Source organism: Heptranchias perlo, unplaced genomic scaffold (genome assembly GCF_035084215.1).
Source record: "Heptranchias perlo isolate sHepPer1 unplaced genomic scaffold, sHepPer1.hap1 HAP1_SCAFFOLD_288, whole genome shotgun sequence".
NCBI classification, from domain to species: domain Eukaryota; kingdom Metazoa; phylum Chordata; class Chondrichthyes; order Hexanchiformes; family Hexanchidae; genus Heptranchias; species Heptranchias perlo.
This window is the reverse complement of record NW_027139300.1, coordinates 336,912-349,224: the sequence shown is the minus strand read 5'-3', so window position 1 is coordinate 349,224 and position 12,313 is coordinate 336,912. Positions and strand designations below refer to the sequence as shown.

General features: G+C 55.0%; 1 protein-coding gene across 1 annotated transcript in view; it reads left to right on the top strand.

Moving 5' to 3' along the window:
• The window catches only part of LOC137310890 (mucin-17-like), a 59,327-nt gene that overhangs the window by 1,335 nt on the left and 45,679 nt on the right, over window positions 1–12,313 (top strand). The window contains exon 3 of the mRNA XM_067978442.1: window positions 705–771. Coding sequence (XP_067834543.1) covers window positions 705–771 — 67 coding nt within the window. The remainder of the gene's footprint in view (window positions 1–704; window positions 772–12,313) is intronic.

Below are 12,313 nucleotides of genomic sequence, written 5' to 3'. Positions count from 1 at the left end.
AATAACAAAGTGAGTCTTGGAGCCAGTCAGAAAAGCCTGACTTTTTTTGTGCTGTAAACACATTTAAAAGCCTTACACGATTAGTCGTGAGTAATCTGTCACTGCTTGAGGAAGCAGCTAGCACTAACTAATATTGAAATCGCAAAGATATTAAAATAGATGTGCGGGTACAGTTTTGTCACTGGACTAGTTATCCAGATGCCTAGATTAATAATCCAGAGAATGTGAGTTCAAATCCCACCAAGGCAATTTGAGAATTTTTGAATTCAGTTTAATAATCTGGAAATTAAAATCTGGTCTCAGTAAAAGTGAGCATGAAGCTGTCAGATTGTTATAAAAACCCAACTGGTTCACTAATGTCCTTTAGGGAAGGAAACCTGCCGTCCTTACCCGGTCTGGGCCTATATGTGACTCCAGTCCCACACCAACGTGGTTGACTCTTGACCTCCCCCTGAAGTGGCCTCACAAGACACTCTGTTGTATCAAACCACTACAGCAGTTTAACAAGGCAGCTCACCGCCATCTTCTCAGGGCAACTAAGGATGGGCAGTAAATGCCGGCCTTGCCAGTGACGTCCACGTCCCCAGAATTAATTTTTTAAAATATTGCCGATTTACTAGATATGTGACTGAGACTCCTTGTACATCACGCAATCGTTGCAGGAATGAATGTTCATATCACTAACCTCTGTGCTTCTGTTTCAGATATGGTGTCTAAAGTGAAAGAGCTGTCCGGTCTCCCACTGCAGTCTGTGAGTGTCTGGGCTGACCAGTTAGTGAAATCTGGAAAGATAAAGGCAGAAGTCTGGTTATCATCCTCTCCCCTCTTTCAAACGCCCACCTGATTCTTGCCACCTCCACGTAGCGTGCAGAAGGAAGACGGGAGTGTTTCATTTTGTGCTGTAAACGCATTTAAAGCTGTGATATGTGGGAGTTTGTGGACAGTGAGACTGTCCCGAATTGCCACATCTGCAGTAAATGTCTGTGCCTTGAGACACTCGGGCTCAGAGTCTTTGAGCTGGAGAGCGAGTTAGAGACACTCTGACACATAAGGGAGGGGGAGGTAGAGAAGGAGGTCCTGCAGACACTGGTCCTATCCAACGGGTACAATGTATCTGCTACCTGTGAGGTAAGGACGTACACTGCGGGGAGGATGCCCAGAATGCTGAGAACGAGGCAGTTTGGGCAGGAAGTGGGGGGGTGGGTGGGAGGATCAGAATAGAAAGATTGTAGTCATATGGGATTCTATAATTATGGGGATAGATGCAGTCACGACCGAGAGTCCAGGAGGCTGTGTTTCCTACCTGGTGTAAGCATAAAGGATATCTCGGAGCAACTGGAGAGGAACTTGGAAAGGGAGGGGGAAGATCCAGTTGTTGTGGTTCATGTCAGGACCAATGACATAGGGAAGAACAGAGAGGAGGCCCTGCTAAGGGAGTATCAGAAGCTAGAAATTTAATTAAAAAGCCCGACCTAATTACAGGGGTACATGGAATGGAGTTTTCAGAGTGTGTGCAGGACTCCTTTCTGTATGTGAGAAGTCCCACAAGAGAGAGATCACTGCTGGATCTAGTAATGGGAAATGAACCAGAGCAGATAATAGAAGTAAGCTTAGGGGAACATCTAGGCAATAGCGATCACAACATAATTGGCTAATCGTGCTAATTGGCGTAGGAATAGACAGATCAGGACGGTGAATACGTGGCTGAAGGAGTGGTGTGGGAAGGAGGGGTTCCATTTCATGGGACACTGGCTCCAGTACTGGGACAGGAAGGAGCTGTACCACTGGGATGGGATCCATCTGAACCGGAATAGGACCAAATTCATAATGGAAAGGATAAATAGAGCTATGGATAAAATGTCAAACTAATAAGACGGGGGGAGGAATCTGGTGGAAATAACAAAAGTTAAAGATAAAAGAAACAGGAGATGAGTGTAAAGGTCAGGCCAAAGTAAGCAATAAGGATAACATAATCAATCAAGAGACAAATACAATTATAAAACAGACTGTTAAAAAAATAAAGTAAAAGGAACAACTATTAAAGATGAATTAAACTGCCTGTACAGTAATGTGCACAGTGTCCAAAATAAAACAGGGGAACTGGAGGCAATAATCCGTAGTGAGGAACCAGATGTAGTAGGAATAACTGAAACATGGCTACATAAAGGACAGGAGTGGCAACTAAATATTGCAGGTTATAACTTAATCAGAAAGCATAGGGAAGGAAGAAGCAGGGGGTGGTGGCAGAGTAGCTGTACTAATTAGAGATAACAATGGCAGGAGAAAAAAAGGTACATAACTAACAGAAGGATAGAAACAGAATCCATATGGATTGAAATAAAAGGTAAGAAGGGATCAATCACACTGATAGATGTATATTACAGACCACCTAATAGTGGAAAGGAGGTGGAGGAGGAAATATGTGAGCAAATATGTGAAATGAGTAAAGGACATAGTTAAAATCTCCCATGATTGTTATTCTATCCCCAAATAAACTGGCAAGAAGAGGTAGGTAAAGGGGTAGATGGAATGGAGTTTTCAGAGTGTGTGCAGGACTCCTTTCTGTATGTGAGAAGTCCCAACAAGAGAGAGATCACTGCTGGATCCAGTAATGGGAAATGAACCAGAGCAGATAAGAGAAGTAAGCTTAGGGGAACATCTAGGCAATAGCGATCACAACATTATAAGGTTTAAGATAAAGATTGAGAAAGACATAAGTAAGACAAAGACCAAAGTAATAAATTAGAGAAAAGCTGATTTTTTTAGGGAATGAGAATGGAACTTGGGAAAATAAACTGGAAAAATGTACTGATAAACAAAGAAATAGAACAGCAGTGGGAAACATTTAAAACAGTGATCAATAAAGTCCAGGAGAAATATATCCCACTAAAAAGCAAGAACAAACTGGCCAGTAATGAATAAAGAAATAAGGGTAAAATTGAAACTAATGAAAAAGGCATACACTAAGTACACAGACAATAGAGGAGAGGATGATAAAAGGGAATATGAAGAGGTTAGGAAAGAATCAAAAAAAAATTAGGAAGGCAAAGAGAAATTAAATTATCGAGGAATATAAAAAGCAATAGTAAAGAATTCTACAGATACATAAATAATAAAAGGAAAATCAGGATAGGGATAGGGCCACTGAGGGATACACACGATAAACTCACAGGTAATGACAGTGAAAGGGCAGAAATAATGAATAATTACTTTGCCTCAGTATTTACCCGGGAGATTAACAAGGTGGGATTGACATTAGAGGAAGAGATTTAAAAAGATATAAAGACATTTAAGATAGAAAGGGGGGCGATAATTAATAAGCTAATCAAACTTAGAGGATAAAACCCCTGGTCTGGATGGATTACCTCAGTGCATATTAAAAGAAGTTAGGGAGGAGATAGCAGAGGGACTATTACATATATATAAAAATTCACTAGAACAGGGAATAGTGCCAGAGGGCTGGTGGACAGATAATGTGATTCCTATATTTAAAAAGCGAGATAGAACCAGTCCAGGGAACGATGGACCAATTAGCTTAACATCGGTGGTAGGAAAGATCATGGAATCTTTACTCAAAGATGTAATAGAAAAACATCAAGAAACCGAAAATATAATAAGGAATAGTCAGCACAGATTTCAAAAGGGAAAGTCATCCTTGACCAACCTTATTAGATTCTATGAAGAAGTAACAGAAAGAGTCGATAAGGGTAATGTAGTAGATGTAATATATTTGGATTTTCAAAAGGCCTTTGATAAAGTACCGCATTGTAGACTCCTGACTAAGGTCAGAGCATGTGGAGTCAGTGGACAGGTAGCAGAATGGCGCTACAGAAATGCAAGTCTTTCCTTTTATTACTCCACAAAACAGAAACACTGAAGTCAGCAGCCTTGGAGGACTTTAAATTTGCTCTCTTTTTGTCTCTTGTGTAGCTCCATACGCACCACGCAGGGGGGAGGCCAGCAGATATTAAATCTTATTCTCAGGGAACAGGTTTATGATCGGAGGAAATCCCAATTTTGCTTCGTTTCTGATATGCCACAACCCCTCCCCCACCTCGCTCGCTCGCTCACTCTCTGTCTGTCTGTCTCTCGCTCTCTGTCTGCCTCGCGCTGGGCCCCTCTGCCCCATTGTCACGCTCTCTTGCTTGTCTTACGTTAACCGGCTGCACCCTAGAAAATGTCCAAATGTTTTGTCACTAAAACGCTTTATGGAGGGGCAATAATGAAAGTAAATGACAGTAAAACAGCCAAATACCCAGTGTTGACTGCACTCTCCCTCAGGCATCAGGTGCAGGAATGTACTGACACTTTTCCCCAGTCCTGCTCTCACTGGGCAGCAGTTTCTCTCCAATCCCTTCTCCAGTTCCTGCTCTTCATGTTTGACTCCAGACAGTGGGTGTCGGTCGGTCATCATATAACATCTACACCTGCACTTTCCAGTAGGGTCACTGGAGCACGAGTGGGAACTCATCATATCGCCCCCTCTTTGAGGGGTGCTGAGGCCAACTATAGACCTCCCCCTCCCCCTGCACATGTCACCTAGGCCAGAACCAGCTGTTCAGCAGAGACCAGGGATCGATCCGATGCAGTTTGGCAACAGTCGGACTCTGCCAGGGAAACACTAGAAGTCAGAGAGCTGCCTGGCAATGCGCATTCTACAATCTTGCAGCCCAGAAAGAGGCCAATCGGCCCATCGTGACTGTGCTGACTCTGAAAGAGTGAGTGGTTGGGTATCGGTTCCACAGGTGAGTTTTGGATTCCTCGAGGAGATGGAAAGACTGATCTTTCCGGGGGCAGTGGAACATGAACGAATCATCCAACACCAGCTGACACTTCCTGCCCTCAGCCTGATGTTGGAGAATATGAGGCAAGCCAGACCTCCGAGTCAACCCAGTCACAGGCTAAACGTTTGACTCCTGACCTCCCATAAACTTGGGACAATTCTAGTGGGAAATTTAACCAGTATTGATGGCAGTAAATCCCAACATTTCAAACAAAATTCACACCAGAAAAGCACAAAAGTTGTCGTCTTTAAAGTTTGAATTTCTCCCCCCCCACCCACCCCCATGGCTCATTGTTAAATGTGTGATGTGACACACTGATTTGTTCAGCTTGGGCCCAGGTTTTTTTTATTTTCTTTCTCCCCTTGTCTCCTGAAGATGTGGACTTTGCTCAAGTGCCTATTCACATGTGAGTGTCAGCAGGCTATTCAACTTCAAGGGGCGTTGCAGCCAAGTCCAGTCTTGTCCCCAGGATGGCCACTTTACAGCAGAGGTCACTAAGTAGCAATCAGAAACAGTGGTGACCTCTGGACCGCAGCTCAGCCATCCCGTAATTCGGCCGCCTGATTTGGGGATTTTAATTTTTCTTTGGGTCAATAATAAAACAACGTTTATCAGAAACCTTCAGGTTCAATCAGCACAACAGCCTTGGAAGGAAAAAAACACTTCAATAATAAATACTACAGTCTTCACACAGTTTAATGCTCAAGAGGGTTGACTGGTATCAATGGCAAGGCTCTGTGTGTTGTAGGTGACTGAAGGGGGCCGTTACCACAGAGAGAGCTGGAGATGCTCCTTCACCAACCTGGGAAAGAGGTTGCTGGTATCAGTACCTATCCCTCTCCTCTCCTCCTTCTCCTCTCCTCCCCTCCAATCCCTCTCCTCTCCCTCTTTCAAATAAGCCAATTAATCATGAGTGAAAGCATGGAATACAATGCTGTGAAGCAATCTGTTTAACACTCAGCTACTGGAGGAGCACAAGTATCTAAAGTTTAACACCGAGCCACATGAGGAGATATTAGGACAGGTGACCAAAAGCTTGGTCAAAGAGGTAGGTTTTAAGGAGTGTCTCAAAGGAGGAGAGAGATTTAGGGAGGGAATTCCAGAGCTTAGGGCCGAGGCAGCTGAAGGCACGGCCGCCAATGGTGGAGCGATTAAAATCGGGGGGATGGACAAGAGGCCAGAATTGGAGGAGCGCAGAGATCTCGAAACCAAGAAGACACTAGTCCTGAAAAGGACATTTTCATAATTAAAATGAATTTCGAAACCTTCATAAATCCATTTTAGAAACTAGCAGTGAGTTAGTCACTAATGGATTAACCTGCATGCCCTGTGGGCCCACTGCAGTACACTTAGTGCCTGACTGTAATCTGGCAGATCTGTTAACCGAATTGAATTTATCCTCGATTGATGTAGTCGGGCGATGAGGTGATCGGTGATCAGTGGAGTGTGATTTCCCTGTTGTGGGGGATTAGAGCCCTGGCCTTGTTTCAGGGAAGGCTCAGCGAGGAATCTGTTCCAATCATCAGACTCCATGAGTACAACATAGGCTCACATTAACACAATGATTTTAAACAACAGAACCACAGATTAAAGGCATTATCAAACCTGTCACAAGGACAAGAGCACCAATCAATGGGAAGAAATCCCACAAACAAGTACTGTTTAATACCCAGGTCCACTCAGAGAACAACATGCAGGCTGTCTGTGAAAGGACAATTGACTGAAACACATTCCACAAACACCACTATTCTTCAACAGAATATTATCCTGAGACGCACGGTCCAGCCCTGTACCCAGTGCCCTGTCTGTGTCTCGGACGCACGGTCCAGCCCTGTACCCAGTGCCCTGTCTGTGTCTCGGACGCACGGTCCAGCCCTGTACTCCGTGCCCTGTCGGTGTGCAGGACGCACGGTCCAGCCCTGTACTCAGTGCCCTGTCGGTGTGCAGGAAGCACGGTCCAGCCCTGTGCCCAGTGCCCTGTCGGTGTCCAGGACGCACGGTCCAGTCCTGTACCCAGTGCCCTGTCGGTGTGCAGGACGCACGGTCCAGCCCTGTGCCCAGTGCCCTGTCGGTGTCCAGGTCGCACGGTCCAGCCCTGTGCCCAGTGCCCTGTCTGTGTCTCGGACGCACGGTCCAGCCCTGTACTCAGTGCCCTGTCTGTGTCTCGGACGCACGGTCCAGTCCTGTACTCAGTGCCCTGTCTGTGTCTCGGACGCACGGTCCAGTCCTGGACTCAGTGCCCTGTCTGTGTCTCGGACGCACGGTCCAGCCCTGTACCCAGTGCCCTGTCGGTGTGCAGGACGCACGGTCCAGTCCTGGACTCAGTGCCCTGTCTGTGTCTCGGACGCACGGTCCAGCCCTGTGCCCAGTGCCCTGTCGGTGTGCAGGACGCACGGTCCAGCCCTGTGCCCAGTGCCCTGTCGGTGTGCAGGACGCACGGTCCAGCCCTGTGCCCAGTGCCCTGTCGGTGTGCAGGACGCACGGTCGAGCCCTGTACCCAGTGCCCTGTCGGTGTGCAGGTCGCACGGTCCAGCCCTGTGCCCAGTGCCCTGTCGGTGTGCAGGACGCACGGTCCAGCCCTGTGCCCAGTGCCCTGTCGGTGTGCAGGACGCACGGTCCAGCCCTGTACCCAGTGCCCTGTCTGTGTGCAGGACGCACGGTCCAGCCCTGTGCCCAGTGCCCTGTCGGTGTGCAGGACGCACGGTCCAGCCCTGTACCCAGTGCCCTGTCGGTGTGCAGGACGCACGGTCCAGCCCTGTACCCAGTGCCCTGTCGGTGTGCAGGACGCACGGTCCATTCCTGTACCCAGTGCCCTGTCGGTGTGCAGGTCGCACGGTCCAGCCCTGTACCCAGTGCCCTGTCTGTGTCTCGGACGCACGGTCCAGCCCTGTGCCCAGTGCCCTGTCGGTGTGCAGGTCGCACGGTCCAGCCCTGTACCCAGTGCCCTGTCGGTGTGCAGGACGCACGGTCCAGCCCTGTACCCAGTGCCCTGTCGGTGTGCAGGACGCACGGTCCAGCCCTGTGCCCAGTGCCCTGTCGGTGTGCAGGACGCATGGTCCAGGCCTGTGCCCAGTGCCCTGTCGGTGTGCAGGACGCACGGTCCAGCCCTGTACCCAGTGCCCTGTCGGTGTGCAGGACGCATGGTCCAGCCCTGTACCCAGTGCCCTGTCGGTGTGCAGGACGCATGGTCCAGGCCTGTGCCCAGTGCCCTGTCGGTGTGCAGGACGCACGGTCCAGCCCTGTACCCAGTGCCCTGTCGGTGTGCAGGACGCATGGTCCAGGCCTGTGCCCAGTGCCCTGTCGGTGTGCAGGACGCACGGTCCAGCCCTGTACCCAGTGCCCTGTCGGTGTGCAGGACTCATGGTCCAGGCCTGTGCCCAGTGCCCTGTCGGTGTGCAGGATGCACGGTCCAGCCCTGTACCCAGTGCCCTGTCGGTGTGCAGGACGCACGGTCCAGCCCTGTACCCAGTGCCCTGTCGGTGTGCAGGACGCACGGTCCAGCCCTGTACCCAGTGCCCTGTCTGTGTCCAGGTTGCACGGTCCAGTCCTGTACCCAGTGCCCTGTCGGTGTGCAGGACGCACGGTCCAGCCCTGTGCCCAGTGCCCTGTCTGTGTGCAGGACGCACGGTCCAGCCCTGTACCCAGTGCCCTGTCGGTGTGCAGGACGCACGGTCCAGCCCTGTACCCAGTGCCCTGTCGGTGTGCAGGACGCACGGTCCAGCCCTGTGCCCAGTGCCCTGTCTGTGTGCAGGAAGCACGGTCCAGCCCTGTACCCAGTGCCCTGTCGGTGTGCAGGACGCACGGTCCAGCCCTGTGCCCAGTGCCCTGTCTGTGTGCAGGAAGCACGGTCCAGCCCTGTACCCAGTGCCCTGTCGGTGTGCAGGACGCACGGTCCAGCCCTGTGCCCAGTGCCCTGTCGGTGTGCAGGACGCACGGTCCAGCCCTGTGCCCAGTGCCCTGTCGGTGTGCAGGACGCACGGTCCAGTCCTGTACCCAGTGCCCTGTCGGTGTGCAGGACGCACGGTCCAGCCCTGTGCCCAGTGCCCTGTCGGTGTGCAGGACGCATGGTCCAGCCCTGTACCCAGTGCCCTGTCGGTGTCCAGGTCGCACGGTCCAGCCCTGTGCCCAGTGCCCTGTCGGTGTGCAGGACGCACGGTCCAGCCCTGTGCCCAGTGCCCTGTCGGTGTGCAGGACGCACGGTCCAGCCCTGTACCCAGTGCCCTGTCGGTGTGCAGGACGCACGGTCCAGCCCTGTACCCAGTGCCCTGTTGGTGTGCAGGACGCACGGTCCAGCCCTGTGCCCAGTGCCCTGTCGGTGTGCAGGACGCACGGTCCAGCCCTGTACCCAGTGCCCTGTCTGTGTCTCGGACACACGGTCCAGCCCTGTACTCCGTGCCCTGTCGGTGTGCAGGACGCACGGTCCAGCCCTGTACCCAGTGCCCTGTCGGTGTGCAGGACGCACGGTCCAGCCCTGTACCCAGTGCCCTGTCGGTGTGCAGGTCGCACGGTCCAGCCCTGTACCCAGTGCCCTGTCGGTGTGCAGGACGCACGGTCCAGCCCTGTACCCAGTGCCCTGTCGGTGTCCAGGTTGCACGGTCCAGCCCTGTACTCAGTGCCCTGTCGGTGTGCAGGACGCACGGTCCAGCCCTGTACCCAGTGCCCTGTCGGTGTCCAGGTTGCACGGTCCAGCCCTGTACTCAGTGCCCTGTCTGTGTCCAGGTCGCATGGTCCAGCCCTGTGCCCAGTGCCCTGTCTGTGTCTCGGACGCACGGTCCAGCCCTGTGCCCAGTGCCCTGTCGGTGTGCAGGACGCACGGTCCAGCCCTGTACCCAGTGCCCTGTTGGTGTGCAGGACGCACGGTCCAGCCCTGTACCCAGTGCCCTGTCGGTGTGCAGGACGCACGGCCCAGCCCTGTGCCCAGTGCCCTGTCGGTGTGCAGGACGCACGGCCCAGCCCTGTACCCAGTGCCCTGTCGGTGTGCAGGACGCACGGTCCAGCCCTGTACCCAGTGCCCTGTCGGTGTGCAGGACGCACGGTCCAGCCCTGTGCCCAGTGCCCTGTCGGTGTGCAGGACGCACGGTCCAGCCCTGTGCCCAGTGCCCTGTCTGTGTGCAGGACGCACGGTCCAGCCCTGTACCCAGTGCCCTGTCGGTGTGCAGGACGCACGGTCCAGCCCTGTGCCCAGTGCCCTGTCGGTGTGCAGGACGCACGGTCCAGCCCTGTGCCCAGTGCCCTGTCGGTGTGCAGGACGCACGGTCCAGCCCTGTACCCAGTGCCCTGTCGGTGTGCAGGACGCACGGTCCAGCCCTGTGCCCAGTGCCCTGTCGGTGTGCAGGACGCACGGTCCAGTCCTGTGCCCAGTGCCCTGTCGGTGTGCAGGTCGCACGGTCCAGCCCTGTGCCCAGTGCCCTGTCTGTGTCCAGGTCGCACGGTCCATTCCTGTACCCAGTGCCCTGTCGGTGTCAAGGTCGCACGGTCCATTCCTGTACCCAGTGCCCTGTCGGTGTGCAGGTCGCACGGTCCAGCCCTGTGCCCAGTGCCCTGTCGGTGTGCAGGTCGCACGGTCCAGCCCTGTGCCCAGTGCCCTGTCGGTGTGCAGGACGCACGGTCCAGCCCTGTGCCCAGTGCCCTGTCGGTGTGCAGGACGCACGGTCCAGTCCTGTACCCAGTGCCCTGTCGGTGTGCAGGACGCACGGTCCAGCCCTGTACCCAGTGCCCTGTCTGTGTCCAGGTCGCACGGTCCAGCCCTGTGCCCAGTGCCCTGTCGGTGTGCAGGACGCACGGTCCAGCCCTGTACCCAGTGCCCTGTCTGTGTCCAGGTCGCACGGTCCAGCCCTGTGCCCAGTGCCCTGTCGGTGTGCAGGACGCACGGTCCAGCCCTGTGCCCAGTGCCCTGTCGGTGTGCAGGAAGCACGGTCCAGTCCTGTACCCAGTGCCCTGTCGGTGTGCAGGACGCACGGTCCAGCCCTGTGCCCAGTGCCCTGTCGGTGTGCAGGACGCACGGTCCAGCCCTGTACCCAGTGCCCTGTCGGTGTGCAGGACGCACGGTCCAGCCCTGTGCCCAGTGCCCTGTCGGTGTGCAGGACGCACGGTCCAGCCCTGTGCCCAGTGCCCTGTCGGTGTGCAGGACGCACGGTCCAGCCCTGTGCCCAGTGCCCTGTCGGTGTGCAGGACGCACGGTCCAGCCCTGTGCCCAGTGCCCTGTCGGTGTGCAGGACGCACGGTCCAGCCCTGTACCCAGTGCCCTGTCGGTGTGCAGGACGCACGGTCCAGCCCTGTGCCCAGTGCCCTGTCGGTGTGCAGGACGCACGGTCCAGCCCTGTGCCCAGTGCCCTGTCGGTGTGCAGGACGCACGGTCCAGTCCTGTGCCCAGTGCCCTGTCGGTGTGCAGGACGCACGGTCCAGTCCTGTGCCCAGTGCCCTGTCGGTGTGCAGGACGCACGGTCCAGCCCTGTGCCCAGTGCCCTGTCGGTGTGCAGGACGCACGGTCCAGCCCTGTGCCCAGTGCCCTGTCGGTGTGCAGGACGCACGGTCCAGCCCTGTACCCAGTGCCCTGTCGGTGTGCAGGACGCACGGTCCATTCCTGTACCCAGTGCCCTGTCGGTGTGCAGGACGCACGGTCCAGTCCTGTGCCCAGTGCCCTGTCGGTGTGCAGGACGCACGGTCTAGCCCTGTACCCAGTGCACTGTCGGTGTGCAGGTCGCACGGTCCATTCCTGTACCCAGTGCCCTGTCGGTGTGCAGGACGCACGGTCCAGCCCTGTGCCCAGTGCCCTGTCTGTGTGCAGGACGCACGGTCCAGCCCTGTGCCCAGTGCCCTGTCGGTGTGCAGGTCGCACGGTCCAGTCCTGTGCCCAGTGCCCTTTCGGTGTGCAGGTCGCACGGTCCAGCCCTGTACCCAGTGCCCTGTCGGTGTGCAGGATGCACGGTCCAGCCCTGTGCCCAGTGCCCTGTCGGTGTGCAGGACGCACGGTCCAGCCCTGTACCCAGTGCCCTGTCAGTGTGCAGGACGCACGGTCCAGCCCTGTGCCCAGTGCCCTGTCGGTGTGCAGGACGCACGGTCCAGCCCTGTACCCAGTGCCCTGTCGGTGTGCAGGACGCACGGTCCAGCCCTGTACCCAGTGCCCTGTCGGTGTGCAGGACGCACGGTCCAGCCCTGTGCCCAGTGCCCTGTCGGTGTGCAGGACGCACGGTCCAGCCCTGTACCCAGTGCCCTGTCTGTGTGCAGGTCGCACGGTCCAGCCCTGTGCCCAGTGCCCTGTCGGTGTGCAGGACGCACGGTCCAGCCCTGTGCCCAGTGCCCTGTCGGTGTGCAGGACGCACGGTCCAGCCCTGTGCCCAGTGCCCTGTCTGTGTGCAGGACGCACGGTCCAGCCCTGTGCCCAGTGCCCTGTCGGTGTGCAGGATGCACGGTCCAGCCCTGTGCCCAGTGCCCTGTCGGTGTGCAGGACGCACGGTCCAGCCCTGTGCCCAGTGCCCTGTCGGTGTGCAGGGCGCACGGTCCAGCCCTGTACCCAGTGCCCTGTCTGT